This window comes from Rhizopus delemar, genomic scaffold (genome assembly GCF_000149305.1).
Source record: "Rhizopus delemar RA 99-880 supercont3.10 genomic scaffold, whole genome shotgun sequence".
NCBI lineage: Eukaryota > Fungi > Mucoromycota > Mucoromycetes > Mucorales > Rhizopodaceae > Rhizopus > Rhizopus delemar.
In genome coordinates this window covers 701,868-729,054 of record NW_027137836.1, presented here as the reverse complement: position 1 = coordinate 729,054, position 27,187 = coordinate 701,868, and the positions used below count along the sequence as shown (strand labels likewise).

At 38.0% G+C, this 27,187-nt stretch overlaps 12 protein-coding genes across 12 annotated transcripts; 5 read left to right on the top strand and 7 right to left on the bottom strand.

Annotated features, from left to right (window-relative positions):
* Nucleotides 1-28: 28 nt before the first annotated feature.
* RO3G_12229 (uncharacterized protein) lies at nt 29-1,315 on the top strand (the record flags this gene model as incomplete). Its single annotated transcript, XM_067666813.1, has 1 exon — nt 29-1,315. One exon carries the CDS (start codon nt 29-31, stop codon nt 1,313-1,315), a length of 1,287 nt encoding a protein of 428 aa, XP_067522914.1.
* A 2,045-nt stretch (nt 1,316-3,360) lies between these two features.
* Nucleotides 3,361-4,647, bottom strand: RO3G_12228 (uncharacterized protein; the record flags this gene model as incomplete). Its single annotated transcript, XM_067666812.1, has 1 exon — nt 3,361-4,647. One exon carries the CDS (start codon nt 4,645-4,647, stop codon nt 3,361-3,363), a length of 1,287 nt encoding a protein of 428 aa, XP_067522913.1.
* A 1,149-nt stretch (nt 4,648-5,796) lies between these two features.
* Nucleotides 5,797-7,394, top strand: RO3G_12227 (uncharacterized protein; the record flags this gene model as incomplete). Its single annotated transcript, XM_067666811.1, has 7 exons — nt 5,797-5,884; nt 5,933-6,433; nt 6,490-6,666; nt 6,724-6,773; nt 6,819-6,997; nt 7,054-7,138; nt 7,203-7,394. The coding sequence occupies 7 exons, from the start codon at nt 5,797-5,799 to the stop codon at nt 7,392-7,394; spliced, it is 1,272 nt and encodes a 423-aa protein (XP_067522912.1).
* Nucleotides 7,395-8,012: 618 nt separating this feature from the next.
* Nucleotides 8,013-8,805, top strand: RO3G_12226 (uncharacterized protein; the record flags this gene model as incomplete). Its single annotated transcript, XM_067666810.1, has 3 exons — nt 8,013-8,050; nt 8,156-8,237; nt 8,296-8,805. The coding sequence occupies 3 exons, from the start codon at nt 8,013-8,015 to the stop codon at nt 8,803-8,805; spliced, it is 630 nt and encodes a 209-aa protein (XP_067522911.1).
* A 963-nt stretch (nt 8,806-9,768) lies between these two features.
* RO3G_12225 (uncharacterized protein) lies at nt 9,769-10,125 on the bottom strand (the record flags this gene model as incomplete). The annotated part of the gene is made up of 1 exon (XM_067666809.1): nt 9,769-10,125. One exon carries the CDS (start codon nt 10,123-10,125, stop codon nt 9,769-9,771), a length of 357 nt encoding a protein of 118 aa, XP_067522910.1.
* A 1,226-nt stretch (nt 10,126-11,351) lies between these two features.
* On the bottom strand, nt 11,352-13,419 carry RO3G_12224 (uncharacterized protein; the record flags this gene model as incomplete). The annotated part of the gene is made up of 7 exons (XM_067666808.1): nt 11,352-12,216; nt 12,279-12,383; nt 12,436-12,506; nt 12,558-12,914; nt 12,977-13,104; nt 13,153-13,240; nt 13,303-13,419. 7 exons carry the CDS (start codon nt 13,417-13,419, stop codon nt 11,352-11,354), a joined length of 1,731 nt encoding a protein of 576 aa, XP_067522909.1.
* Nucleotides 13,420-13,894: 475 nt separating this feature from the next.
* Nucleotides 13,895-16,556, bottom strand: RO3G_12223 (uncharacterized protein; the record flags this gene model as incomplete). Its single annotated transcript, XM_067666807.1, has 7 exons — nt 13,895-14,241; nt 14,292-14,437; nt 14,489-14,823; nt 14,888-15,568; nt 15,629-15,724; nt 15,776-16,365; nt 16,415-16,556. 7 exons carry the CDS (start codon nt 16,554-16,556, stop codon nt 13,895-13,897), a joined length of 2,337 nt encoding a protein of 778 aa, XP_067522908.1.
* Nucleotides 16,557-17,883: 1,327 nt separating this feature from the next.
* RO3G_12222 (uncharacterized protein) lies at nt 17,884-18,761 on the bottom strand (the record flags this gene model as incomplete). The annotated part of the gene is made up of 3 exons (XM_067666806.1): nt 17,884-18,109; nt 18,169-18,354; nt 18,406-18,761. 3 exons carry the CDS (start codon nt 18,759-18,761, stop codon nt 17,884-17,886), a joined length of 768 nt encoding a protein of 255 aa, XP_067522907.1.
* Nucleotides 18,762-20,171: 1,410 nt separating this feature from the next.
* RO3G_12221 (uncharacterized protein) lies at nt 20,172-20,885 on the top strand (the record flags this gene model as incomplete). Its single annotated transcript, XM_067666805.1, has 5 exons — nt 20,172-20,304; nt 20,354-20,434; nt 20,486-20,613; nt 20,687-20,747; nt 20,794-20,885. 5 exons carry the CDS (start codon nt 20,172-20,174, stop codon nt 20,883-20,885), a joined length of 495 nt encoding a protein of 164 aa, XP_067522906.1.
* A 54-nt stretch (nt 20,886-20,939) lies between these two features.
* On the bottom strand, nt 20,940-21,620 carry RO3G_12220 (uncharacterized protein; the record flags this gene model as incomplete). Its single annotated transcript, XM_067666804.1, has 1 exon — nt 20,940-21,620. One exon carries the CDS (start codon nt 21,618-21,620, stop codon nt 20,940-20,942), a length of 681 nt encoding a protein of 226 aa, XP_067522905.1.
* Nucleotides 21,621-22,202: 582 nt separating this feature from the next.
* Nucleotides 22,203-22,911, bottom strand: RO3G_12219 (uncharacterized protein; the record flags this gene model as incomplete). The annotated part of the gene is made up of 5 exons (XM_067666803.1): nt 22,203-22,360; nt 22,406-22,480; nt 22,533-22,681; nt 22,727-22,784; nt 22,833-22,911. The coding sequence occupies 5 exons, from the start codon at nt 22,909-22,911 to the stop codon at nt 22,203-22,205; spliced, it is 519 nt and encodes a 172-aa protein (XP_067522904.1).
* A 1,575-nt stretch (nt 22,912-24,486) lies between these two features.
* Nucleotides 24,487-27,076, top strand: RO3G_12218 (uncharacterized protein; the record flags this gene model as incomplete). The annotated part of the gene is made up of 5 exons (XM_067666802.1): nt 24,487-24,694; nt 24,750-24,883; nt 24,933-25,181; nt 25,233-26,924; nt 26,975-27,076. 5 exons carry the CDS (start codon nt 24,487-24,489, stop codon nt 27,074-27,076), a joined length of 2,385 nt encoding a protein of 794 aa, XP_067522903.1.
* Between the last annotated feature and the right edge of the window lie 111 nt (nt 27,077-27,187).

Genomic DNA, 27,187 nt, shown 5'->3' with positions numbered 1-27,187 from the left:
AGTTTATTTTACAGTACAGTTATTCAAAATGAGTATTCAGTTTTTTTATGAAGATGGACGAGGACATGTTGTTGATGAGCACGGAGCTGAGCCCATGGATCTTGTTGTTGATGAGGAGCTGTTCGCTATCGAAACCATAAGTTCTCGTACTCAATTCCTAAAGAATAAACCTCCAGAAAGACCTAATCCTGCAATACATCCAACTGCAAATGAAATGAGTAATGAAGATGTTGATATGGAGTTATGCAATAAGCGACGCTATACATTTTACTCTGATGACGAGAAAACTAGATTTTTTCATCTATTTTTTAGTAAAAACTTAAGTGCTTCTGCTGCTGCAAGACAATTAGGTATTCATATTCGTGCAGCCCAGAGATGGGTCAAACGTTATTACGAAGATCCTGAAAGCATTTTCGAGAAGAAGAAAAAATCAGGTCGGCATCGTATTCTTAGGGAGGAGCATAAGCGATTTCTTTTAAACTACATTGATGAGAATCCTTCTGCTGTTTTAACTGAAGTGGTAGAAAGTTTGACACAAAACTTTGTAGATCTTAATGTTTCTCGTAGTACTGTTTATAACTTCATGACAACTCAGTGTAATCTATCCATTAAACAAGCACAATTCCACCCTTTGGAAAGAAATAGCGAAGAAAAAATTCAGCAAAGGTACGATTGGGTCCAAAAGTGGCAGCAAACTGACTTGGACTTTACAACCAATTGTGTCTTTCTTGATGAATCAGCCTTTCATATTAATTTGAAACGGAGTATGGCTTGGTCAAGGAAAGGAACTCCTGCAATAGTTACAGTGCCTACAACTAAAGCAAACGCAACTTCGATTTTAGGTGCAATATCTGCCACTGGCTTAATTAATGTTAGTTTGAGGGTTCCAAAGCGTATCAAAAAGAGAAAACTTGGACGTGAGACTGATGCCTATAGCACAGGAACAGTGACAGGGCATTATCTGAGCTTTTTAAAGGCCACTCTTGATGAAATGGATAAGTATCCAGAAATGAAGGGACATTATCTTGTCATGGATAATGCTCCTATCCATAGCTCTACTGATATAGGAAGGTATATTCGCTCTCGAGGATATCGGTATGTTTATCTTCCTCCGTATTCTCCTGAACTGAATCCAATTGAGCAGTTCTGGTCAGTTGTCAAGAGTAAAGTGAAGCGAAATAAGTTTCTGGAAAAAGAGTCGCTAATGACTAGAATTAGTGAGGCATGCGATAGTTTATATTTAAGTGACTTCAAAGGTTTTGCTTCTCATTCTGCTAAATGTTTTGGAAGGTGTCTTAACAAAGAAAGGTTATAGAGCCTCCGTAGACTTTTTGCTTAATGGTTTTTTTTTTTTGCTTAAGCAACCCCCCCCCCATTAAGCAAAAGCAAAAAAAACCATTAAGCAAAAAAAAAGCAGTCAAAAAAAACCATTAAGCAAAAAACAGCAAAAACGAAAAAAACCATTAAGCATCCGCGAATTTTTTTTTTGAAAGTCGATCAATCAGATCGTGTCAAATGAAATGAATTCTCCAACAACTTCAACCAGTACCGGCGGCATTATTAATAACAATACCCCTGACAACAGCAACAACAACAGTAACCATGAGAACAACATTCCTGACTACAACATTCCTGACAACAGCATTCCAGCACCTAAGACGGTTGTTTTGGCCAAAAAGGAATGCCCGTATTGTGATAATTCGTACACGACCTTCCAAAGTGCAAGAAACCACATTTACCGAACACACGGAAAAGAAGTTGAACGACGTACCAAAAGTGATCAGGGCAACGCAGTACATGTATACAATAAAACGAATATCGAAAAATACAACAAAGCGCGTATCAAGATACTTGTAAAATTTGCGTGTATTTCATGCACCAATGTAATGAATACGAAGTCAGAACTTGCCTCACATGTAGACAGTATTCACATTGTCAACAACCCATCTGTTCAACAATTACCGACAGATGGTCATTGGATAATGCAACGGGAAGATATTTCGTTGAAATTCCATCGCTATAGATCTTTGTGCATCAAAAACTCGAGAACAACCACTTTTACAATTGAGGATCATTTCAACGAACTTTTATCTATGTCTGGTATTCTCGTTCTCCAAAAGCGATATGATTATCAAAGTCTACCGATAAACATCTTTCCGCCTACGCTATTGCAGGCGATGCGTTCGAATGTCATTAGCAAGTATCGTCGTGATACTTTCAATCTTCAAATTTCCTCACGACTCAAAACCATTATCCAGCAATACATTGATGAAGAAATGGAGGAAACGCGCGCAAAAATCGAACTGTTGACTCTTTCGGAGGAGGCAACCGAGGATGAACGCGGTGTGATTAATGCCATTGTTGCGTTGTTGTCGTATATATACGATTGCGATATGAAACCTCTCTCAGAGGCTCATTTGGCAGCAAGTTACATTCATCCATTTGTGCACGGTTTTTTATCCTCAAAAATGCCAGCAAAAGTCGCACATTGTTCAAATATTGTGGTCGACGAAAATCACGACTCCAACAACCGTCCCGACTACAAGGTTGATATATACGGGCAAGGATACCAATACCAGTACACAAATGCATATGGGGAAATCAAACCACATGCCGATATGTCGCCAACACTGCTTGTCAATGACTTCTACAGGCTTGCAATCTTTTGCAAAGATGCGATTGACAGATTCAACTTGAATGAAGTCTTGGCGTTTCAGGTTGTTGGAAATTGTATCACTTTTTTTGCGATGTCCCTATCCTTCCATCATTTTTACACCTTCACAGAACTTGTTCGAATGTCATTACCAACTAAAAAACCCGATCTTTTAAATTTAATTGGACATTTGGACAATTTAATCTTCATTTCATCCGTACACAAGATCCATTGCCTCCCATCAAACCAAAATCTTTCTGCGCTTAAATGTGCTACTTTGTCAAGGTCGTATTTGGAAAACGTCAAGGGAAAAATGGCACCACGAAAACGCCAATGCTCATTAACCCTGGATCATTAAGATTGCCGCACAGAAATGTGTTTTTTTTTTTAGTTTCGACCATCCGTATATACCCATGTAGCCTTTTTTTATCCAATTTATACCTTAAGATATGTACGTAAAAAAAATAAAAATGTTCAATATCAAAAAAAAAATCTTTTAACCACGAAAAAAAAATTCGCGGATGCTTAATGGTTTTTTTCGTTTTTGCTGTTTTTTGCTTAATGGTTTTTTTTGACTGCTTTTTTTTTGCTTAATGGTTTTTTTGACTGCTTTTTTTTTGCTTAATGGTTTTTTTTGCTTTTGCTTAATGGGGGGGGGTTGCTTAAGCAAAAAAAAAAAACCATTAAGCAAAAAGTCTACGGAGGCTCTATAACCTTTCTTTGTTAAGACACCTTCCAAAACATTTAGCAGAATGAGAAGCAAAACCTTTGAAGTCACTTAAATATAAACTATCGCATGCCTCACTAATTCTAGTCATTAGCGACTCTTTTTCCAGAAACTTATTTCGCTTCACTTTACTCTTGACAACTGACCAGAACTGCTCAATTGGATTCAGTTCAGGAGAATACGGAGGAAGATAAACATACCGATATCCTCGAGAGCGAATATACCTTCCTATATCAGTAGAGCTATGGATAGGAGCATTATCCATGACAAGATAATGTCCCTTCATTTCTGGATACTTATCCATTTCATCAAGAGTGGCCTTTAAAAAGCTCAGATAATGCCCTGTCACTGTTCCTGTGCTATAGGCATCAGTCTCACGTCCAAGTTTTCTCTTTTTGATACGCTTTGGAACCCTCAAACTAACATTAATTAAGCCAGTGGCAGATATTGCACCTAAAATCGAAGTTGCGTTTGCTTTAGTTGTAGGCACTGTAACTATTGCAGGAGTTCCTTTCCTTGACCAAGCCATACTCCGTTTCAAATTAATATGAAAGGCTGATTCATCAAGAAAGACACAATTGGTTGTAAAGTCCAAGTCAGTTTGCTGCCACTTTTGGACCCAATCGTACCTTTGCTGAATTTTTTCTTCGCTATTTCTTTCCAAAGGGTGGAATTGTGCTTGTTTAATGGATAGATTACACTGAGTTGTCATGAAGTTATAAACAGTACTACGAGAAACATTAAGATCTACAAAGTTTTGTGTCAAACTTTCTACCACTTCAGTTAAAACAGCAGAAGGATTCTCATCAATGTAGTTTAAAAGAAATCGCTTATGCTCCTCCCTAAGAATACGATGCCGACCTGATTTTTTCTTCTTCTCGAAAATGCTTTCAGGATCTTCGTAATAACGTTTGACCCATCTCTGGGCTGCACGAATATGAATACCTAATTGTCTTGCAGCAGCAGAAGCACTTAAGTTTTTACTAAAAAATAGATGAAAAAATCTAGTTTTCTCGTCATCAGAGTAAAATGTATAGCGTCGCTTATTGCATAACTCCATATCAACATCTTCATTACTCATTTCATTTGCAGTTGGATGTATTGCAGGATTAGGTCTTTCTGGAGGTTTATTCTTTAGGAATTGAGTACGAGAACTTATGGTTTCGATAGCGAACAGCTCCTCATCAACAACAAGATCCATGGGCTCAGCTCCGTGCTCATCAACAACATGTCCTCGTCCATCTTCATAAAAAAACTGAATACTCATTTTGAATAACTGTGCTGTAAAATAAACTGAAACAGGAAAAAGAAGAGAAAAAAAGCAAGGAACTATCGCTTCATTTTTATAAAAATAAAATGCCAAGCAATTTTATATGGTAATCACTAAGCGACAAGTAAAAATAAACAAAGCTCATGGCACGTGAACACGACTTCATTTTTGGATCAAGTGACTTCATTGTTGGACAGAAACATTTTTGGGCGACATCAAATTCTGAAGTCGCGACTTCACTTCCTGAAATGACTGTAAGCCCGAAAGGCAGAATAGTAGTACTATGATTTGTTACTTTAAAGTGAGAATACTGCACCCGCCCGGAGGACATGAATATTGGTTCTCTCAAAAACATTTTACAACTTCTTTAGCCAGTCGCGTAAAATAACACAACTATTAATGGTGGTGAACAAATGAAGAAGAAACAACATTAAAAGGATAATCTGACCTTTTTCTTTTCTCGTGTTATATTGACATTTATTTTTTAAAAAGTCTTCTCTTCACTCAACACCGAAAACTAATAGACCTCATAGAACCCAAAAATAGAAAATATCTGTACAGGGGGAGTGTAATTCAGTTTAAAGAACAGACGTGTTGGCTTTTCATTGTAAACCGAATACTTGGATCGAATGCTGCATTTGTGGATAAAACTAGGGTCAGCCATATAAATGAGAGCATAATACGCGACTATTAAATAGAATAATGAGCTAACAGACGCTCCTTTCATTGTAAGTAAATAACGCTAGCTGTGTGAGTATTTTTAAATCCCAGTTTATATGCTTCATATTTAACCCGAATCTACTTTGCTTGCTCTCTTTCTCTTTTATCTTTTCTCTTATTACAACATGTCAACCCAACTACCTGATTTTCCTCTTTTCTCTAACATTATAAAACAAGCAGCCGAAGGAAATAATGTTGCAATTGATGATTCTAGATTGAAGACATCATTTACGTACTCTCAATTACTCGCTGCCATTGCTCATCTTGTTTCCCTTTTGAAAAAGCAAAAAAGGTTTGTACAATAAAAATTTTGAAAAAAGGTACTCTTTTTTACCTAAATGATATGTTAGTGATATAAAAGGAGAAAGAATAGCTATTTTGTGTCCAAGGTAAAAATATAAACGCAAGAAAAAGAAAGTAGAATTAATGCAAAAATTGGTGTTCCCTAGTGGATTTCCATATGTAGTTACTTTATTGTCTATCTGGGCACTGGGCGGAATTGCAGTTCCTATTTGTAAGATAATTACCCTTTTTTTGCTTTATAAATTGACATAATCGACAGGCACGACTCATCCTTTACCCGAACAAATCTACAGTGTACAAGAATCACAATCAAGCTTGGTGATTGGCCATCCTGTCTTTAAGGACCGACTGGACGAGATCATCAAGGAGACCAAACTTGACTTTCTGGAGGTTCAAGATGTGCCGGTAACTGAACAAGTTCATATCAGCACCTTTTCAGCCGATTTGGATGCAAGTGCCCTCATCATCTTTACTAGTGGCACAACGGGTAAGCCTAAGGGCGCTGTTCTTACACATCGCAATATAGATGCACAAGCCTCCTGTTTGACCAAGGCCTGGTATTGGTCTGCACAAGATAGAATTCACCACATCCTTCCTCTTCATCATATTCACGGTATTGTGAATGCTCTTATTTGTTCTCTTTATTGTGGAGCAACTGTTGAAATGTATCAAAAATTCGATGCTGCTGCTGTCTGGTCACGATGGAGTGACCCTGAATTGCCTAAACTTAGTGTGTTTATGTCTGTACCTACTGTCTATGGTAAAAATAAAAAGAGATATGACAAAGTGCGAAATTAACATACTTTATGTGTATAGCTAAATTAATACAATATTACAAGACACAGGATGAAGAAACACAGGAAAAATTGACGAAAGCTTGCAAACAATTCAGATTCATGGTTTCAGGTTCTGCCTCTCTTCCTACAACTTTACGTAATACTTGGAGAAAATTAAGTGGAGGCCAAGTTTTATTAGAACGTTATGGCATGACAGGTAAAATCAAAAGATATTGAAAATGTATGTTTGTGATTGATAACAAATCACCATTAGAAATTGGTATGGCACTTAGTCAAGAATATGTTATTTGGGAACGAGTTGAAGTATGTTTAAAGGAAAAATATGAGGGAAGACTAAAAAATAAATAGGGTACTGTTGGTATTCCCCTTCCTGGTGTTCAAGTACGCATCATGTCTGAGACAGACAATAAAGACATCACCGAATTACGCGATACACCTGGTACACTTCAAATCAAGGGCCCTACTGTATTTAAAGAATACTGGCAAAGACCTGAGGCCACAAAGAAGGAATTTACAGAAGATGGCTGGTAAATGAAAAAGATAAACACATTACAAAACGTCACTCATAATACATTCTTATAAGGTTCATTACAGGTGATGTGGCGCAAAGAGTAGGACAACACGGATATTACCAAATTTTGGGTAGAAGCAGTATTGATATCATCAAGGTAAAGATTAAACTTTTTTTTCAGAGTGTGTAGACCAAATTGTAATCATTCCTTTATCTGTTAGACTGGTGGTGAAAAAGTATCTGCACTTGAAATCGAACGTGAATTGCTTTCTTGTGACATGGGTATTCAAGATGTGGCCGTAGTTGGTATCCCTGACCCTGAATGGGGTCAAAAAGTATCTGCTGTTGTTGTCATGGAAAATGGAAAGGTAAAAAAGGAAAACGATGCACAGGAAAAAGAAGAATTGACCTGATTTACGAATAGGAGCTTGATTTACAAACATTACGAAATCAATTGAAAAAAAGACTGGCTGTCTATAAAGTCCCAGCCTTGTTAAAGTGTGTACCTGAATTACCCAAAAATGCGATGGGAAAAGTAACTAAGAAAGATTTGGTGGCATTATTTTAATAAAGAATGAAAGAGTTGACATTTCTCTTTTCTTTTCTTGTAAAACATAATACAAATGATCAAGTTTTTAAAGCTTTCTATTTTAATATTATTAAGTCATCATGTCATTTACTCTCAACAATTTGAACCATGTTTAGCCTCAGCAACTAATAAAAGATTGAATGACGGATATTCGTTTGCATTAGCCAAAGTGCAAGACACCTCTGCGGTTTCAGGTCCTCAAGAAGCATGTTATTATAGTTGTGGAGCTCGGCTAGTAACATATTCTAACAATAAGGGTGATATGAAGAAATTGACAGCAATAGATAAAGCTATGCCACATTTGACTCTCATTAAATTTTTGAAAGCTGGGCAAAGCTATTTTGTGGTATGCAAAATTAAACAAAGTGAGAGTCGACTTTTTCTCTTTTACTAAACTTTACTATTTATGTGCAAGTATAGAATCATTTAGGCGTAAGCGATAATGAAGGAAGTAAGTGGTTTATTTATACTTTTATTCATGTAAGTTAATATAATATTTAGGTAATGGTATTGGGTGCATCCGGGTTACAGAGTAAGAAAAAAAAAAGTGCAGAGAAAAAATTCATATCTTGTATTGTTCTCTAGTTCAAACAAGGTAAAACGTTATCCAAGATCACATTCCGTTTGTTCACAAGCCAATATTGCCATCTGTGGATTCTGGGGACAAGTAAGCACATACATTTGTAAACCTTTTCTATATTTCCTTACAAAAGTCAAAAATATAGCAAACAATTCCCTCTGTTCCTAAAAGCAATGGGTCTAAACAAACAGACCAACCTGGTAAACTAATGGAAAACAGTCCTACATTAGTTGGCGTAGCAAGTACAGCTTTACAAACAAATCCTCAACCAACGCAAGAGGCAACATTAGTAACAAGTCAGAAACAACCAATGCCATCATCAAGTGCCGGTAATTTACCTGCTACTGTAGGCAAAGTGAACCAATTTAAGATGAATGGAAATCAATACTTCATTATCAGCCAACTCCAAAACAGCTTTGAAAGCGCACAGGTAGCATGCTCAAGCTCTGGATCAGTCCTTGGAGCAGTGAATTTTGCAGATATGCAAAATTTATCCAATGAATTGAAAAATACCATAGCTGGAAAGGTTATTGTGGGCTCATGGAACGGAGACAGTTATTCACTTCAAGGATCTAGTTGTTTGATGTTGGATACACAACTCGGCATATTCCCTGGTAACTGTGCAGATGCTGATGCTGTCCTCTGTCAACTGTAAAGAGAAAAAGAAAAAACTCGCTTTTAATATATTTTTTTTGAAGAGAAACAGACAAATAATAAAAGATTTGATTTACTACAATAAACCTGAATTTATTACATCAAGTTTAAGTGAACTTTGATGAATGTGCTCATTATTTACTTGGTTAAAAGAAGCATTTGAGAATTGAAGGTTGAAATAAAACTATAGATTTGATTAATGTTAAAAAAAACTGCTCTATTCCTCTTGGATATTCAAGCTGTCTTGTGCTAAGTAGAGCGTGCTCAATAAATATGGACAAATGTGTTTTGTTTTGCTTTATCCTACTTGTATACTAATCACATTGGTTGAATTCAAAACATTATAAAAAGTTACTGATACTTTATATTTTGAAGCAAGGGATACCTTGAGCTTAGAACGTCCAAAATTTGAAAAGATGTAGTTTTTGTTTTTAGTATAAAGCTTTGCTGTTTTACAAAAGTCAAGAAAAAAGTCGGTTTTGATAGTCATTATAGATTAAAACCATACTTCTCGTCATATAACAACAGCCCAAAAGCTTTAAATTTGGTTAATGGTAGAATTGTTTGGCAACTCATTTTCATGCCTTTGATTGTTTGTTTATACTGAACATAAATAGCTTGATTTATTGTCTCTTTTCTAGGTTAGTAATGCGATTGTGTACATCTCAACATAGCTTGCAACCAGACAAAGGGAGGAAAGCTAATAGGATTGCAATAAAGGATGTATATAACCAAAATAATAACCATAAGCAACTAAAGTTGAAACAACTTCAAGTTTTTATGTTATGCTCGAGTGATTCAGTATTCAGCAAGAATTAAAATGAATAGGATGATAGAGATAATAGAGATGTTTTATTACAAAAATAATAAAAAATCATACACGGCACAGTATTTTTTTTGTAGTTGCGTACAACGTTTATTGTTATATGTTCAAAAATGGAAAAGAGCGGGAAAAAAAAGTAATTTAGTGAGCATCTTCACGCTTGGAGATGTATTCGACGGCTTGTTGAACACTTTGAATAGCATCAGCATCATTATCTGGAATTTCAACTGAGAACTCTTCTTCAATTGCCATTACAACTTCAACGGTGTCTAAACTGTCTAAGCCAAGATCCTTGATGAAGTTGGCTTGAGGTGTAACCTTTTCGGGATTAACCTTGTCAAATCCCTTAAGAATGTTGAGGGTACGGGATTCAACAGTCTCACCGTGGGCAGAAGCATACATGCGAGACATGAGGGCAGGTGCAACCATACGTGTCATGAGAGGACGTTGTGCAGATCTGGAGGCAGCAGACAGGATAACACGAGGGTAGAAAACCATTTTTTCTTTAAATGTCTATTGTAAGTAAAAGAAAGTCTATCAGGCACAGTATATTTTTGAAAATTTTTCTCTGAGTACGTACGGCTTTATTCACCAAGCCAAATAAGCATAACCATGTTCACAATTTCAGTCTAGTAGGCCACGATCAACAAGATAAAATGATACCAGCATTTTCCAGCAGAAGTTCTGAGTACAAGAGAGCACAATCAAGGAGCAGTAAAATGAGCTAGCACAGATGAAGTAGAGCCATTATTGCAGGATAGACGTTGCAATCAGGTGATTTACAGTAACAAAAGTTATAATATATTTTAAATTTTAATAATATCTTCTATTATATATTAGTACTTCTATTGATTGTATCTGCTTTTATATTCACCTTTATACTTAATTTATATTTTAATAATACCCATTTGGAATTTCCTTATATAATTTCAATTTTAGTTTACCATTATCCATTTGGGTTACAGTTTCTATTTATATTATATTTTTCTTGTCGATTCGTATCTTTCGGTATTTGTATATTTGTTCTTGATATATATTGAAGCAGTTATATTTTCTTTTGTAGTTTTATCTTCCATTTTTTTATTGATTTTTTTAATGTATTTGTTGATGTGCATTACACGCTTTCTCTCACTTAATTCATAGGAATCCAAGGTTTTCTTGGTTTTCTTTTTTGGAATAAAGCTTACGATGTTCATTTTAGATTAGGAAGAAAGAAAAGATGATTTTTTAAATTGAGATGTTCTTAAAATACTCATTTTTTCATGTTCAACGTTTAACAGCAATAATTCAATTTTGTTTTGTTTTGTTTTGTTTTGTTTTGCTTTTTACAAATGAGTCGGAGACTTTGGTATACTTATAAGCATTCTAAAATGCGGCTCTATTGTCTTAATAACTATAGTTTGGATGATAACTATCGTTGCAAAGGATACTCATGGATGCCCTTTTTTCTATTTGATTTTTCTTTCGCTTGATATTTCTTCAGAAAAAGGGAGATTCTGATCAGAATCAAATGTTAGCATGTTACTTTGTGCGAGGGTCAGTATCCAAAAGACTTGTACAAATCAATCCAATGTGACTCACTTGGATTACTCTAACCATAAACGAAATCACACATATATTGCCTTTTTAATGCAAAATGTATCAATGGCATCATAAGCTTAGTTTATAAAAGATAAGCAATGTTGAACTAATTTAAATGTCAATCAATGCATCATAATTTTGTATTAAATATTGAGGCCACCAACAGCATTTTCTATCCAACGAACATCGCCATCTTCCATGCCACGAATAATTCTTCTTTTCTGGCTCTTTGATTTAATCTCTTCTAAAGAAGGAAGACCAAACTCATCCGCCATATTCCCTGCTTCCACAATCGCTGCTGTTTGATTAATGTCTTCTTCTGACGCCATCAGCAATTTGGACAGTTTTGCACAGAGGGTCTTTATTTTGTGACTCCTGTAATTATCGTGTACAGTGTTTAACATTTCTGGAACCCTTTCTTGCAAGAATAAACTCACAATTGGGTTTTTGTTGTACTGACGATAATCAACGTATTTGTTGGTACGCTGAACTATACTGATTATTGATTCCAAAACCCTTTCGCAGATTTCTGTAGAAAGGTTGGCATAGTTTAGTAGGTAACCGAGCTCGTTTGGTAAAGTGGGATGAAGACGAAGAAGTTGTTTGATTGAGGAATCACGGCCGATAGTAATTATGTTGAATAGGATCCAGGTTGCCTCCTTTGTTATCCTCCACTCTTCGTCTATCTTAAGACAAGCATGGGATTTGGAAGGGACCCATCTAAAGTCTTCGTATATGTGTCCTGGTATTCTGATGTGAGCAATGATATGCTGCATGACAATTGTGTGGTTAAGTACATGGTCTACTGTATCTTCATTTATGGAGGCCATGTTGGAAACCACCAAAAACACATCCTTCTTTAGATCAACATATGATTGCTCCTCAAGAAGTCGAGTCAAACTATAGAGAATAGGCGCATCTATTAGACCATGGATCCAATAGTTGGGACCTGAGGAAATATTGACCACGGTTCGAATAGCAGGTACTAATCTACTTGTCGATCCACGTCTATAAAAACCAATTTGTATTTTAATGCAGCCTTTTCTTTTGTTTCCTTCTTTTTCTTTTACCCTAAGATGGCTGCTAATCGATTACAGAGGTGAGTTGTGATTCGAATCTTCTCATAGAATACGTCCACTCCATACATATTGTGTAATATACGAGATATTCCCCAGCTTAAATATATCATAAGAAGCACAATATAAAAATATATCATTCTTTAATTACCAAATTTCAATTTCCAGTTTTTTAATTTCCAATTTAATGTATTTAGAAAGAATATTAAACATATAAACATACTACAAAAAAAATTCAGTATTATCATTACCATTCAAAATCCATTTGCTTACTTTTTCCCAGTGTTCAGCCGTTCGAAATCCACCTCGAGCTATATTGGCTAAAGACCACAATAAGGCATCAAGTGCAGCATAATAAACCTTGTCAGAAATGTACATTTTTCCAGAAACAAAGTAAGTGGCATCATTGATCTCATCAAATATTTCATCCAAAATCAAAGCAATAGCATCTGAGAGTCCTCTGGATATCATTTCTTCGCGATAACTAGGTGATTCGCCTGCAACATTCGCCAAGGCCCAAGCGGATTGATAGTTGACTTCCAATCCGTACTGCCTGTCATTGACCATCTCAAACAAAACATCCACAAACTCATGCTGAACAATCACGTCCGTTTGTTCTTTTGTGCCAGCCTACGGACAGTACAAGATGTAAATAAAAAGTAACAAGAAAAGGGAGATGATTTTATATTTACAGCGATATTTGTGATAATCCATGCGCATTCGAATTTGATCGAATGATCAGAATTCAATGCCAGCAATTCTTTAATCCGTGGTAGTATATCCAACGATAAGATATCATTCACACGATTGCTTCTCGTATCTAATCATGAAATACATAAATACACAGGCTTTAATATCCCCTTTGTACCTTGAGACAGGTATCTCCGTAAGGCTTCAATCGATTGTTTGATTTTATAATGTTCAGAGGAATAGAGCAAATATTTAATTGTAGAAAGCTGTATTTATAAAAAAAACTCTTAAAATGTACAATAAGAAATGATACATGTAAAAAGTTTACATCGCTTTGTTCTATTAACTCTCCAGTGGCTGGTAGTACATGTATAGATACGTTGGAAAGTTTATGGCTAATTTCAGACAAGAAGTCGTCTTCAGGTTGGAATTCGTCTAGTGTCATAATCTAAGTGAAATGAGTTGAGTAATCTAGTCAATAAACTTATTTTTATTATCAACAGTACATAAATATAAATAAGGGAGAAGGAAAGAAAAAAAGCAAGAGAGAGAGAGAGAAAAAAAAGTAAAAATGGGAAAGAAACGCGCTTTATTCCAAGTCACGAATGTGATATCGACTTTTACACGCGCTTGTATGTATGTGTATTTTAGTAGAATTCTTCTTTTAAAATCCAAAAGCCCTTCCCTTCCTCATTCTTTTCAAATCTTGCAATTTGCTGCAGCATTTTTCTAAAGATGATGATTTGTTCCTGTTTGATATTCAGCGTTAAATTGCTCATGATTTCTTGTGAGCCGGCACGTCCACCGTGCTGAGATAAAAAATCTCTCAGCTTGACAATCATGCCTTCTCTTGTGCTGTCATCCAATACCGTCACAGGCACACTCACTTTAGACTATTTAGTAAAGAGCACAAGACGCATTCATAAATTACCTTCTGCATCCTCTTCTCTCATCAATTTTCTCTCTCTTATCTTTGCTAGTAATGATTTGGATGAAGGTTTGGTTCCTGATCCTTTAAACCCAGATACAATACCAGCTCCAAAGGAGGGGGAGGAAGGAGAGGAAGAAGAAGAACCATTCGGCATACCACGGCCATCCTCCATCGACTGTCCGAACCGTGGCGTTTCTGGTTTCTTATTGAACACATATCTTGGTGCTCCTGCGGATCCAGAACGACCTGTCCATGTAGGAGTACCAATGTCCATTGCACGTCTGAGTCGCCGAGATTCTTTTAATGCAGCTGCTGCACGCTGAGCAACCAAGTTGGCTATGTGCATTGCATGAATATCCGTATTCTTCAGGTCTTATTAATTTTACCTTCTTTTTCAATAATCATAGCATCATGTGAAGCTGAATCCATGATTTGGTCGTGTTTTAAGGCACTTTGAATTCCAGTCATTTCAAATAAGCTTTGCAAAACGTGGTCCTCTTCTTGTTTTTCTTCTTCTGATCTCTCATCCACACTATCATATTAGATATAAGCACTTTATCGTTCTTTTAGAAGGAAAACATACTATTGCTCTAGTGCATCTACACCTTCCAGTCTTCTTTCATCCTCTTCGTCCTTTTTATTATAATTCACTTCTGTTCCTTTAAACAACTGCCCTGTCTCAGTTTCCTCAGCGTCTTCTGAGGCTAACGTGAATAAGGATTGAAGATTACTGGCATCAAAAAACCGTTTTTGTTTTGGGTCCTTTAATATCTTGTTGGTCAAAAATTGCTTATAGATCTGTCGGTGATATATCTTTTCCTCAATGGTTCCACTTGTCATCAATCGATAAATAGTAACATCTTTTGTTTGACCCAATCTCCAAGCTCTTTCTCTAGCTTGAACATCGGTAGAAGGGTTCTAAAGTTGACAAACGCATGAGCTAAAAACCAAAGTTTCCTTGGTATTTTTTTTTTTTTTTTACCCAGTCGGGATCAAATAAGATCACACGATCCGCGCCTGTCAGATTGAGACCAAGACCACCTACTTTGGTAGTCAAGAGAAAGACAAACAGGTGTTTATTATCATTGTATTCATTCACCATGGCAATACGCTGATGAATAGGCGTAGTACCATCCATCCGCATATAACGATACTCTTGATCCCGAATCATGCGTTCGATAATATCCAACATTTGTCGCGTTTGACAAAACAGCAGCACACGGTGCTTTTGCGCCTTCCAGAGCTTCAAGAGTGCCTTGACAACGACCATCTTGCCACTTCGATCCGAGTTACCGTAATCTGGATTGCGATCGGTCATGGCAAGATTCACGAGATCTGGGTGGTTACAGATCTTTCGGACAATGTCGATGCCGTAAAGCACCTGACGACGACGCTCGAGGATAGCATCCATCTCTTTGGATTGGATGAACTGTAAGTAGGCTCTTCTTTGAGGCTTTGTTAGTTTGCAAAATAAGACTTGCTCATTCTTCTTTGGTAGATCTGCGGCTACATCCACTTTCATACGACGCAGCAAGTAAGGATTGATAAGGTCTCGCAGCATACAGGCACATTTGTAAGCTGTCTGTACTTGGATGTTGGTCGCATTGGCGTATCCTCCTATACTGATAGGTACTGAAAATTGTGATTGGAATATAGGCAAAGTCTATTGTATGGGCATCGTTTGCTTAGTTTCAAAGAAAAAAAAAAGAATAAGTTGACTTACGCCAAGTCTACCAGGAAATACAAAGTCAAATAGAGACCACAATTCTTTTAAATTGTTTTGGATAGGTGTGCCTGACAAAATGATTCTATGGGGCGACTAAACAAAACAGTGAGTCTTTTTTGATATGATCCAGTGAATGGATGCTACCTTGAATTGTTTGATAGCCAAGGTTGTTTCCGAATCTGGATTTCGTATCTTGTGTCCTTCATCCAATATAACATATCCCCAGCGATGTTTCAATAGCACCTCTCTGTAGGTCTGCACACCACTGTAGGTTGTGATCAGGACACCCCCCAGCTTGATGTATTTATCAACAAGCGCAGACACTCTCTTTCCGGCTTTTGTGCCCAGCAGACTCCTGGCAGGATGTCTTTTTCCTTTTCTTCTCTTTGCTTGTCCTCCTCTACGATCTGGTTCATACTCTTCTTCTACTTCCTCCATTTCTTCATCACTCTCTTCATCATCTGTGCTGGTATAGTTTCCTGTCTTTATACCACTTCCACTCGAATGTAAAATTGCGATCCTTTGAGGCGGCCACCACTTGTGGAATTCTTGGACCCACTGCTTCATGACCGTAGCAGGGCACACCACGACCGAGGCTTGTCCTGGCCCGAGTACGTTGGAATAATAAAGACTGGACAAGAAGGCGATTATCTGGATCGTCTTACCCAATCCCATTTCATCACCAAGGATACCACCCACTTCTTGACGGTGCAACTCCCACAACCACTGAACACCTTTAAAAAAGATAAACAAGAGATGAATGTTATGTGTTGTCAAACATACATGTTTTTTGATAATCAAATAGACAACTCCAAAGCTCTCCGGGTACTCTCAAGCCACCATCAAGCTCATGGTCTTTGAAATTTGGATGCGGTTGATAGATTTCATCCTCACTTATTTCTTCTTTGCTTACTTTTTCCTTCATGTCTTCAAGCGACACGTCGTCTTCCTAACATAACAAGATGTGTGTAAGGAAACATGCGCGTTTGGATTTGTAGGATATATAAACCTCATTCACATGGGTTGCCTTATATCGCATTATCTTTTTATTCAGGATCCATTCATGTAATCTGTGTTTATACGTCGTTTCATTTCCGTCATCCTCATAACTTTCATCGAGTCTCGGCACCTTGTGTCTCATCCTCTCTTTCCACTCCTCCTCCTCCTCACTTTCTTCCTTCTCCTCCTCCTCTTCTTCATAATCGCCGTCGTCTTCATGCTTCCGCTTCTTTTCTTTTTCCGATGCGAACGCTTCTACTTGATGAACAGGCGCATGTAAATGTTGGTGTGTCACAGCATGATGTGTACCAGGCAACGCCGTACGATCTGGTGTGGCTTCTCTACTGCTCACGCTGTCGGGCACATTTGCAAACGGTGTGATTTTACCCGTTCGAATCAAATAATCCTTTTGGGTCTCATCCTGTCCTCTTCCTTCACCTGCTCTCTCTGTCCTCACCGGTCTCTTTCTTTCTCTCATTCGATCCAAGATGTCTCTTTCGTCTCTTGTCGCGTCTCGAAGCTTCTTGGTCTGTTCGCTGATCTTGGCCGATAGCTTGTCGGTGTCCTTCTTCTCCTTTAATTTTATCTTTAATTTATTCAATTGCTCCTCGGCAGATCTAGAGTGAAGGATCAATAAAAAATAATTTTGATCATTATTTGAACAGACTTCTTTTCTTTTCTTGCTTTATCCAATCTCTTTTGGTCAAGTTCATCCTCTCTTTCAGCTATGGCTTTGTCAGCCTTGTATTAGCGTCTGCTTAGTATTGAACATGCATAAATAAAGAAAAAAAAAATAAAACCTTTTCCATAAGCGATCTTTCGAGTTCATTCTGATCAACAAGATCAACGCCAAGATCATGTAATTCATCATCGACATTAGACCTGCTTTCTACATCATCTTGTTCTCTTGACATTATACAAAAAAAATAAATGAAATAAAAAAAAGAAAAAGTGGAATGGATAGAAAACCGCAGCAATTTAAAAACTTGATTTTTTTTTTTTTTAGTTTTTACTTGTCGATTCTGCTTGCTTTAACCAATTGAATCAAAGATGACATCAAACGATCATAATCAATTCCAATCGATGCAAGCACACGTTCTCTCAAGGAACAAGAAGAAAGTGCTTGAAGTAGTTTTTTTTTTTTCATTGTAAACAATTGAAATGTTGTATATTTTGACCAAAAAAGAACTATTTCTTTTTTTTTTTGTAAAAGGAAAAAAAAAAAAGATAATTACAAAATACAGAAAAATAATCTAAAGAGTCTTGTCAAAGATAGCACCAAGAGAAGCCCAGACAGACTTGGGAGATTGAGAAGCGTCAACACCGTACCAAATACCCTTCTTCTTGTAATATTCGACAACAGGAACGGTTTGCTTGTGGAAAGCATCCAAACGCTTCTTTAAAGATTCGACATTGTCATCGGAACGTTGAATGAGAGGTTCACCAGTAACATCATCCTTCATGGGAACCTTGGGAGGGCTGTGATGATGATGTCAGCCTAAATCTCTCTTTTTTTTTTGTGTGCATGCTCAACTTACTTGAATTCTCTGTGATAGGTTCTACCAGAGGAAGGGTGAATCAAACGACCGGTGATACGAGAAACAAGGAGATTATCATCAATCACCAATTCAACCACAGAGTTCAAGGGCTTCTTTCTAGCGTCAAGCATCTCATCCAACTTTTCAGCTTGAACGACGGTACGAGGGAAACCATCGAGGATGAAACTAATCTACTGTCAGTATCGAACCCGATGCCTTCATGCCTGTCTACTTTACCCATTCTTACATTCCGGATTCTTATCCAAGTTTTCCTCAATCATACCCACCACGATTTCATCTGATACCAGTCCACCTTCATCCATGATCTTCTTGGCAGCCAAACCAAGAGGCGTCTTGGCACTCACAGCCGCTCTCAGCATGTCACCCGTGGCCAAGTGACAGGCACAGAACTTGTCCTTGATCGCAGGTGCTTGCGTGCCCTTACCGGCACCAGGAGGACCCATGATGATCATACGAAGCTGCTTCTTGGGCAAACCTTCTTCCACCTTCTTTTCAAGGGCTTCAAATTTGGCGTGAAGGGAGTCAATGTTCTTTTTGATTTCTTCAAGGATAGCGGATTGCTTATCGGCCATGATGAACGTGAATTGTTTTTTTTTTAAAAAAAAAGAAAAAAAGATTGGGATTTTTCTTGCTCCCTTTTTTGTTTTGCAGGGGTGGAGTTTGAACACGTCGAGTGCATTCTTTTGGGGGTGGACGCGTGCCAAAGAAGGTGCAGGCCGGAATGGGTGGATCGGACTTGATCTGCCTCTTGCCTGATTTTCAACTGATAAGCACCCTGTCGTACAACGTGTTCATCTATCTTTATTCAAACTCAAGGTCGTACCAGCATGCTCCACAAGCTGAAGACTTCTTTCCAGTGTGGTCCTTCCGTTCTGAAGCAGCTATCACCATAGCGTGTTTCTTGTTTTGAAAAGCCGGTTAAACTTCCCAAGCGAGCATTCTTGACTTTTAGCTGTTTGCACCCCATGTTTTGAAATCAAACGATTGGCTGCTGAAATGAATAGACGATATCCAAAGGACGATTGGCCTCAGTCGTCCTGCTGTGATTCATAGCGAAAAAGAAACTGAGCTAATTGACTTGTTCAGATTGGAGAAGAAGAGGGAAAGTAACGGCTAGGTATGCAAGTAGCATCAGCAAATGAATAGAACCAGAAAAAGAGGGTCGTTGCATTCAACCTCTTTCAGACCTTTTTTTGACTAGTGTTTGATGCAAGAGCGTCTTTTGTTTTTTTTGTAGCAGCACAGACTCATTTTGACACGTAGGCTCATCCATCCGAATCATCAACCTATGGAATCATCCTGTGAAAGGGTATCTCAAGACGACAGACGCAACCCCTTTCATCTGCTCTGACGCGTCTGTTTCTTTCATTCTAATTTTTTTTTTAAAAAAAAAGAAATCCATGTTGAACAAGTAGATTCTTCCTTCCGTACTTGTTTATACACCATACAACAATGAGATTAGCAAGGGTAAAGTGTGTCATAAAGGGGGTTATGCATTCTAAAGAATGCAAATAGCAACCTCCTCCCATATGTTTCTTTATCACCTCTCATGTGATAGGAAGTCTAATGGCAACATGTTCGTTTTAGTAGACATGACGTATTGAGCTTTCTTTCGTGTCCATCCTTTTATTCGTTCGTCATCGGATCGACTGTTTTAAGCTGGCACTGAGAGAGGGGATGGACAGAAAGTGGAGATGATCCTTGTTGGGTAAACACCCGTGGGATCAAAGCAATACGGGCAGGATCAAGCCACTCGGAAGACCATGAGCAAACACCCAGAAATAGAATCCATTCAATCGATAGCCAAAAGCCTCACTGACGCCCATCAAGCCAAGACCTCGGCTGCGTTCTTCTCGCCCCTATGCCCAACCGACTCTCTTTTTTTTTTTTTCTCTGCCAGAGCCCCATGGACGACATTTATCGGACATTCAAAGCGATCCTTGCCTTTCTCTTTTTTTTTTTTTCTACTCTTCGTCTCTTGAATGTCAAAAAGTGCTGGTTTATTAGGAAAGCTGTCTTTGGCTTACAAGACCAATCGCTTTCCTTGGAAGAAACATGCTCTTGTTGGGTATGACTTGGCAGGAAATGAATACTGGGATTGTCCCAATCCACTAGGTAAAAAAATAAAATAAAATAAAATAGAGCGATGTTGATGGTTGAAAAGGTGGAAGAATGAAACGTTGGGTACAAATGAAGGAGACAGAAAACAATGATGCCACTATATTTAATCAAAACTTATTACCAGGTTTGTCAAGATGGAATCAAATGAATTTTTATTGACGTTGTTTCTGTATAGTTCAGTGGCAAGCATGGTTACGACACACACGACAGCAACCACCGAGTATTGTGGAATTGGTCCAAGAAGAGAAAAGGAGAGAGATTGTGTTACAGAGAGCCAAGGCCTTGGATGAAGAATGGGAACAGGTAAAAGAGAGAGAGAGAGAGAAAGAGAGAAAGAGAGAGAGAGAGAGAGAGAGAGAGGCTAATGATAAAATAGCGTAAATTACAAATAGAAGAAGAAAGAGAGAGAGAACGTGTGTTGGAAGAGGTCAAGAAAGGTAATGTGTGTTAGTTTGATGCTTTCTTTATTCATCTTCTTTTTAGATGAAAAGGTACAACCAAAGACAACAGAGCCTTCAGGACAAGGCGATACGTTTACTCCTGGTGAATGGAACCCGGTGAGTTCCAAACGATAATAAAAATAAGACGTTTGGAGGGTATATTATCAAATTGTATTTATTAAAGAGACATTATGTACAAGAGGGATGTGTTGAGCATGAAGATGTACTATGACTACTACTACTACTATTACCACTATTACTCGTAGCACCTGATGATGGTGGTGGTGGTGTTGAATAAAGTGAAGGAATTGTTTCGGATAAGGATGGTATGGTGGTTTTGTGTGTATTGTTATTATTATTGGAGGATGCCATGTTGAGCATCAAGAGAGATGCTAGTAAATTACTATTATGATGACTAGATGATGGCTCTCTTTTTGTGAGAGAAGCAATGGATTCTATTATGTTTAATATTTCAGTTGACTTTGATAATAATTGGGTGATTTGATCAAGTTCTGCTTGTAATTTATCTCTTCTTGATTTTAATATTTCCTGAAAGTTGGTAGGTTCAAGTACAGTGTTTGATAAAAGAGAAGAAGAAGAAGGTTCATTTGATTTAGTTTGGTGTACTTTATGTTGCTGAATCAAAGGATTGAATCTCTTGCGTCTTTTGATGCTGTTCCTTTTCATTGTCACTGGCCTTTGAACTTGATGAAGTTTATAATAAAGACCACAAGCATTACATATCGTATTTCCTAAATCATCTCTTCTCCAAAGTGGAGTCGTTGTCGTTTCACAGTTGTAACATTTGATGATAGGAGAAATCAAGCGATTACACTGGCGACAACCTTGGCATTCATGTTCAGTCTGCATAATAAAGTGTGAGAAATAAAATAAAAAAAGATAAAAAAAAAAGATAAGCAATTTCTTTTATATTTTTTTTAAAAAGATAAACCCTTCTATAAAGGGGGTAGAATATGATAAGATACCGTTTTGTTATCAACTGAATTTTTTTTTTTATAAAAAAGTAACACATAATAAGAGTGTATGGATAATACAGAAAACAGAGAAATAACAAACCATCTTCTAAAACAAGTCCTTTATTTTTCAACCAAACACACTAAAAGTAAAGTGGGGAAAAGAGAGGACATGAGCGTGAGAAAATAAAAGAAGAGGACAATGCGTTATTGAATGAAGAAGACGAGATGAATAGGATAGGATAAATACTAAATAAGGCTATTTCTTCTTTAATCATTCGCAGTCTAAGCGGAATATCATCCCCTTCTTTATACAAGAGAAGAAACGATCGATGATTACCATTTTTAGTAATCCATTTTCTTTTGCTTATCTCTTTTATAAACAAAACGCACTGAATAAAGATATGCAAGGGGTTTAGCATCATCATTGGGTATGACAGAGGCAGTACTTTGATCAAAGATGACTTGTCATCCTTCTTTAATAAGAAGAATTATACACAAAAATAAAGACAGCACCCAAGAGACCGATGATAAGAGCCATGTTATAAATCAACTGTCTTGCATCATCCTCTTCTTTAGCATATCCTTTTGGTCTCAACTGATCATTCACTCTTTCATTATTTAATTCGGTTGTCACTATTCACAATCATCAACACTTTTTCTCTTTCTTTCTTTCTTTACCTCCTTTTCTAGCTGCCAATACTCTCAAATTACCCGAATGACAATGATAAGGAGGTTTACCTAAAGTCATGTAATCTAAAAAAAGAAAAAAGGGTTTATTTCTATTTATGTCTCTCTTTAGACTTACAAGCATTAGAAGGAATCAGATTTTTGGGAAGATTGACAGTGATTCTGTTTTGATTTGTAGGTAAATCTGTAGCAATCACAATCGGGTTTTGATCACCATCCGATTGAACTAAATAAATAGCGTCAAACATGTCCGTGTGTGCATTGGACCTGTAAAGATTAGTTTCAATAAAAAGATCCATCGCTTCTGTTTACCACTGAATCTTCATTTTCTCTCCGGCTCTCACAATCGTATTACCAATAGGCGTCATCACTAATAAAAAGTGAATAAAGAAGAGGGGATTATGATGATCATGATTACCTATACAATCTTCATCAACATCATTTATAAGTGCGTACGATACACTTGCCAAAATACCAAACACAATCACTGTCTTCATAGTTAAAAACAAAATTTGAAAAAGAGAGAGAGAGAAAAAAAAAAAAGAAAATTTCAATGTTCCTATCCTCTTTCAATAGGAATTTACTTCTTTATTATTTTGTATCCGTCCGTCCTAATCCAATTTGTCTCTGACACCTAGCTTTATTTCATTCATCTTTTTCCATTCAACCTCTTTAGGAAACCAACCCATCCTATTCTTTTTTTAAATGGAAACAAGTCCATTGGATGTCCTTGAATCGCTGTGCATCATTAAAAAAAGCAAATGTCGGATGGACTGGATTCGCATGTAACAAAATTCTCCCTTGTTTATCCCCAACCCTTTATCATTTGCATACAAAGTCAACATCCACCAAGAATGATCCTTGACTCAATAGCGTTCTAAAGTCACTGATCCAAAGGCGCCTTTGTGCTAAAGAACCCTTCATGAAAAAGTCAAATGAGGCAGGGTTCCAACTTGATTTCACAGGCAACCATGGATCGAAAACCTCGGTTGAAGGCTTGCGCACACCTACCAGTCCAAACAACATGAGGCTCTGTCACTCAACCCATCCCAGTGGATCACTCTGTGACTTGCCAATCAACGATTCTGGTTGCTTTCCACACGAGTTTCCCCCCTTTTTTTCTGCAAACAGTCCGTCTCTCTCTCTCTCTCTCTCTTCAATAGAGGCCTTGAAAAAGAGGATGATGGATCAAGCCAGGGAGCAACGCCACATTTGATCACGTGTTATTTCTGTGGAATGAATCAGGTGGATAGACACAGCTTGATAAAGTGAGATCCAGTGGTACTCTATCCAGTGGGGTCTCAAGTGTTCAATTGACTTTTTATTGCTCAACTCTTTTATTTTCTTCTTCTCTGGCCCCCCCCCCTCCCTTGTTTTATGCTACTTATCTGTCATCCATAAACGCGCGCTCTCTCTCTCTCTCTCTCTCTTTAAAAAATGGATGGAAGCACGCTGCACATGCTCCCGTTGTCACTTTAAAGCTCCCCTCTCTTTTTTCTTTTCATAAGTGACTTTTTTTGATAGACAATAGACGGGGATTGAAAAAGATGGATTTCATGCAGTAAAGGGACATTATAAATGATTGGAACAAAGAGAAGATCTATTGAAATCAACATGCATTTCAATTGTTTTGCTTTTTTTTATTTTTTTTTCTAGACACACAAAAAACAACTGGTGCTTTATAAAATTTTCCCCACGTTCAAAGCAAGAATTAATGAATTAGGTTTAAAGTCATCTGTGTAACTTGTTTTTATTAAAAAAAGTTGGGAGACCATGGCAGCTTGATTACATAAACAAGAAAGGAAAAAAAAAAAAAAAAAAAAAAAGGGAGAAGAGAAGCATTCGCGTTAAATTTGGTTAAATTTGTAAAGGAGAAAGAAAACAGCAGGTTGTTTTACATAGTTTTCAAAGCTTTCTTTTTTTTTTTTTTTTTTTTTTTTTTTTTTTGCTTTGTTTTCTGTACAACTACAAGATTTATCCTAAAAATATCCAATTCACGTTTTTTTTTTTTTTTTTTTTTTTTCTTTTCTTTTTTTATATAAAAATCCCCAAAAGAATACAATAAAAAACAGATGGCAGACCGTAAGAGTGGTATGGTCCAAGCTTATGGATATCCGTCCACGAGTCAGATGGTATCAAGAGCAGTCGCTGCTGCTGCTGCGAATAGTCATCATTCGAATAGAGCCAAGTCTGGACGAGGTTCCAAGCGATATTCAGTTTCTGCTTTTTATTCCATGGCAGCTGAACAAGACAATGAAGTAGAGGATGAGTTAGCTCAAGGTTTGCTTCTTCTTTTCTTCAAACGCACAGCCCATTCATTTTTTTTTTTTTTTAGCTCAAAGAAATCTAAGGGAATTGAAATCAAAAATATCAGTTCAATCCAAAAAGAACTTTGTGTTGGAAAGAGACGTCAGATACCTTGATTCTCGTATTGCTCTCCTCATTCAAAACCGCATCGCTCTCGATGAAGTAATTATAAACAGACATCAAACGATTTCACACTCACACACACTCTTAGCAAAATGAAATGGCGACTCATCTTGAAGACTATGGTTTGGGTGATACAGATCACTTTCCGGATGATCGTAAAATGCAACTCTATGGAAATTTTCTTTTTATACTTCAAAGTGAACCCAGACATATTGCCACTTTATGCAGACTTGTCAGTTTGGCCGAGATCGATACGCTGCTTCAGACAGTGATGTTTACTCTTTATGGAAATCAATATGAAAGTAGGGAAGAGCACTTGCTGCTGACCATGTTTCAGGTAACAAAAGGCGTAGGGAAATAGAGAAAGAAAAGTTTAAACGTTCAGCAGAATGTATTGGCTGCCCAATTCGAAACGTCTACTGAATTTGGATCTCTGTTAAGAGCCAACACGCCGGTGTCGAGGATGATGACGACCTACACCAGAAGAGGACCCGGACAGGCCTATCTGAAATCGACCTTGTCCAGCAAGATTGCCGATCTGGTCAAACTTCAAGACCTCGATCTCGAAATCAACCCAATCAAAGTCTATGACCAAATGATCACCCAAATCGAACAGGACCAAGGCCATCTACCGCCAGATTTACCCAAGAGCGTGACGCCTGAAGTGGCTGCCAATAATGAGGATGTCCAGCGCATCATTCAACCCCGCCTAGAGAAGCTGATGGAGATCGCAGAAAGCTTCTTGACCATCATCATCTCCTCCATCCTGTCCGTTCCGTACGGGATCCGGTGGATCTGCAAACAGATTCGATCGCTCACAAAGAGAAAGAACCCAGAGGCATCCGAGTATTCGATCTGTTCCATGATCGGCGGCTTCTTCTTTCTTCGATTCATCAACCCGGCTATCGTGACCCCACGCGCTTACATGCTGCTGGATGCCGCACCTGGGAATGCACCGAGGAGAACGCTGACCTTGGTGGCCAAGATGCTCCAAAACCTGGCCAACAAGCCTTCGTATTCAAAGGAAGCCTACATGCTACCCACCAATTCATTTGTCGAAAAAAACAAGCAGAGGATCAACCGGTTCCTGAACGAGCTGTGTGAAGTCGGTGATTTCTATGAGACGTTGGAGATGGATCAATACATGGCGTTGTCCAAGAAAGACATTGTCATCAACATTTCACTGAACGAAATGTACAACACACATACCTTGATCGAACGGCATCTGGACGTGATCGCACCCAAAGAAAAAGACCATCTTCGGATCCTGATGACCGAACTCGCACCGACGCCCGCCCAGGTCTCACGACAGGAGAACAAGACGATCGACCTGCCCTTGTTCAGTCGGTGGGAGGTTCCGATTCAGGACCTGACGACAGCCCTCATGTCAGAAAACAACATTACCCAAAACGACATTCTCTACATGGAAACCAAAGCGATCTACGTCCAACTCATCCGTTCCTTTCCTCACCTCGCCTCCGGTCCCCTCGATCTGGATTACATTGCCGAGGTGGCCGCGACCACCAAAGACGCCCAACTGGTCCGAAAGGGCATCAAGGTCAAGGACATGCTGAAGGAATTGGAAGACGCGGGCGTCATCGATTCCCGAGACCGTTACAAGCTGCTGGTGGAAGAAATCAGCCAGGAACTCAGTCATCTCGGTAACCTCAAGGAGAGAATGCTGCAAGAGACCGATTCCCTGCAGGCGGTGTACAACACCATCTTGGATCACAACAATTACCTCAAGGTTCAACTCGAGAGCTACAAGGCCTACCTCCAAAATGTCCGCATCCAAAGCGGATCGGACAAGAAGTCCAAGGTGGGCATCGGTGTCGAGATCGAAGGCGGTCAGAAGCCCAAGAAGGCCCTCACCGTGCGAGGTCCCATCCGATTCTCTCACAACAGTCTTGAGAAAGAAGGCGTGATCACCGAAAGTACCGTGCCAGAGAACAGAAGGGGCAACATCTTCTTCACCATCTCATCCCCCTTGCCTGGCACCTTTATCATCGCCATGCATTTCAAGGGAAGAGATAAGCCGATTCTTGAGATGGATTTGAAATTGGATGATTTGCTTGAAAAGGTAAACACAAACATAAAAACCAGCTGGGCTGATCCTCACCCTCCCAATAGCAACAAGACTCTGTGGAGCTGCTCGATCTTGAATATGTTCGTCTCAATGTGACCAAGACTTTGTTTCTATTAAACAAAACCTTTATCAACAGAAACAAGTAGAAATATACAAAATCATACACATCCGTACATACATACTCTCGTCTCTTCCTTGTTATATAATTCTTTATTCTATTCTTTATTAATAAATCACTCTTAATCGCCTTTAAAGTA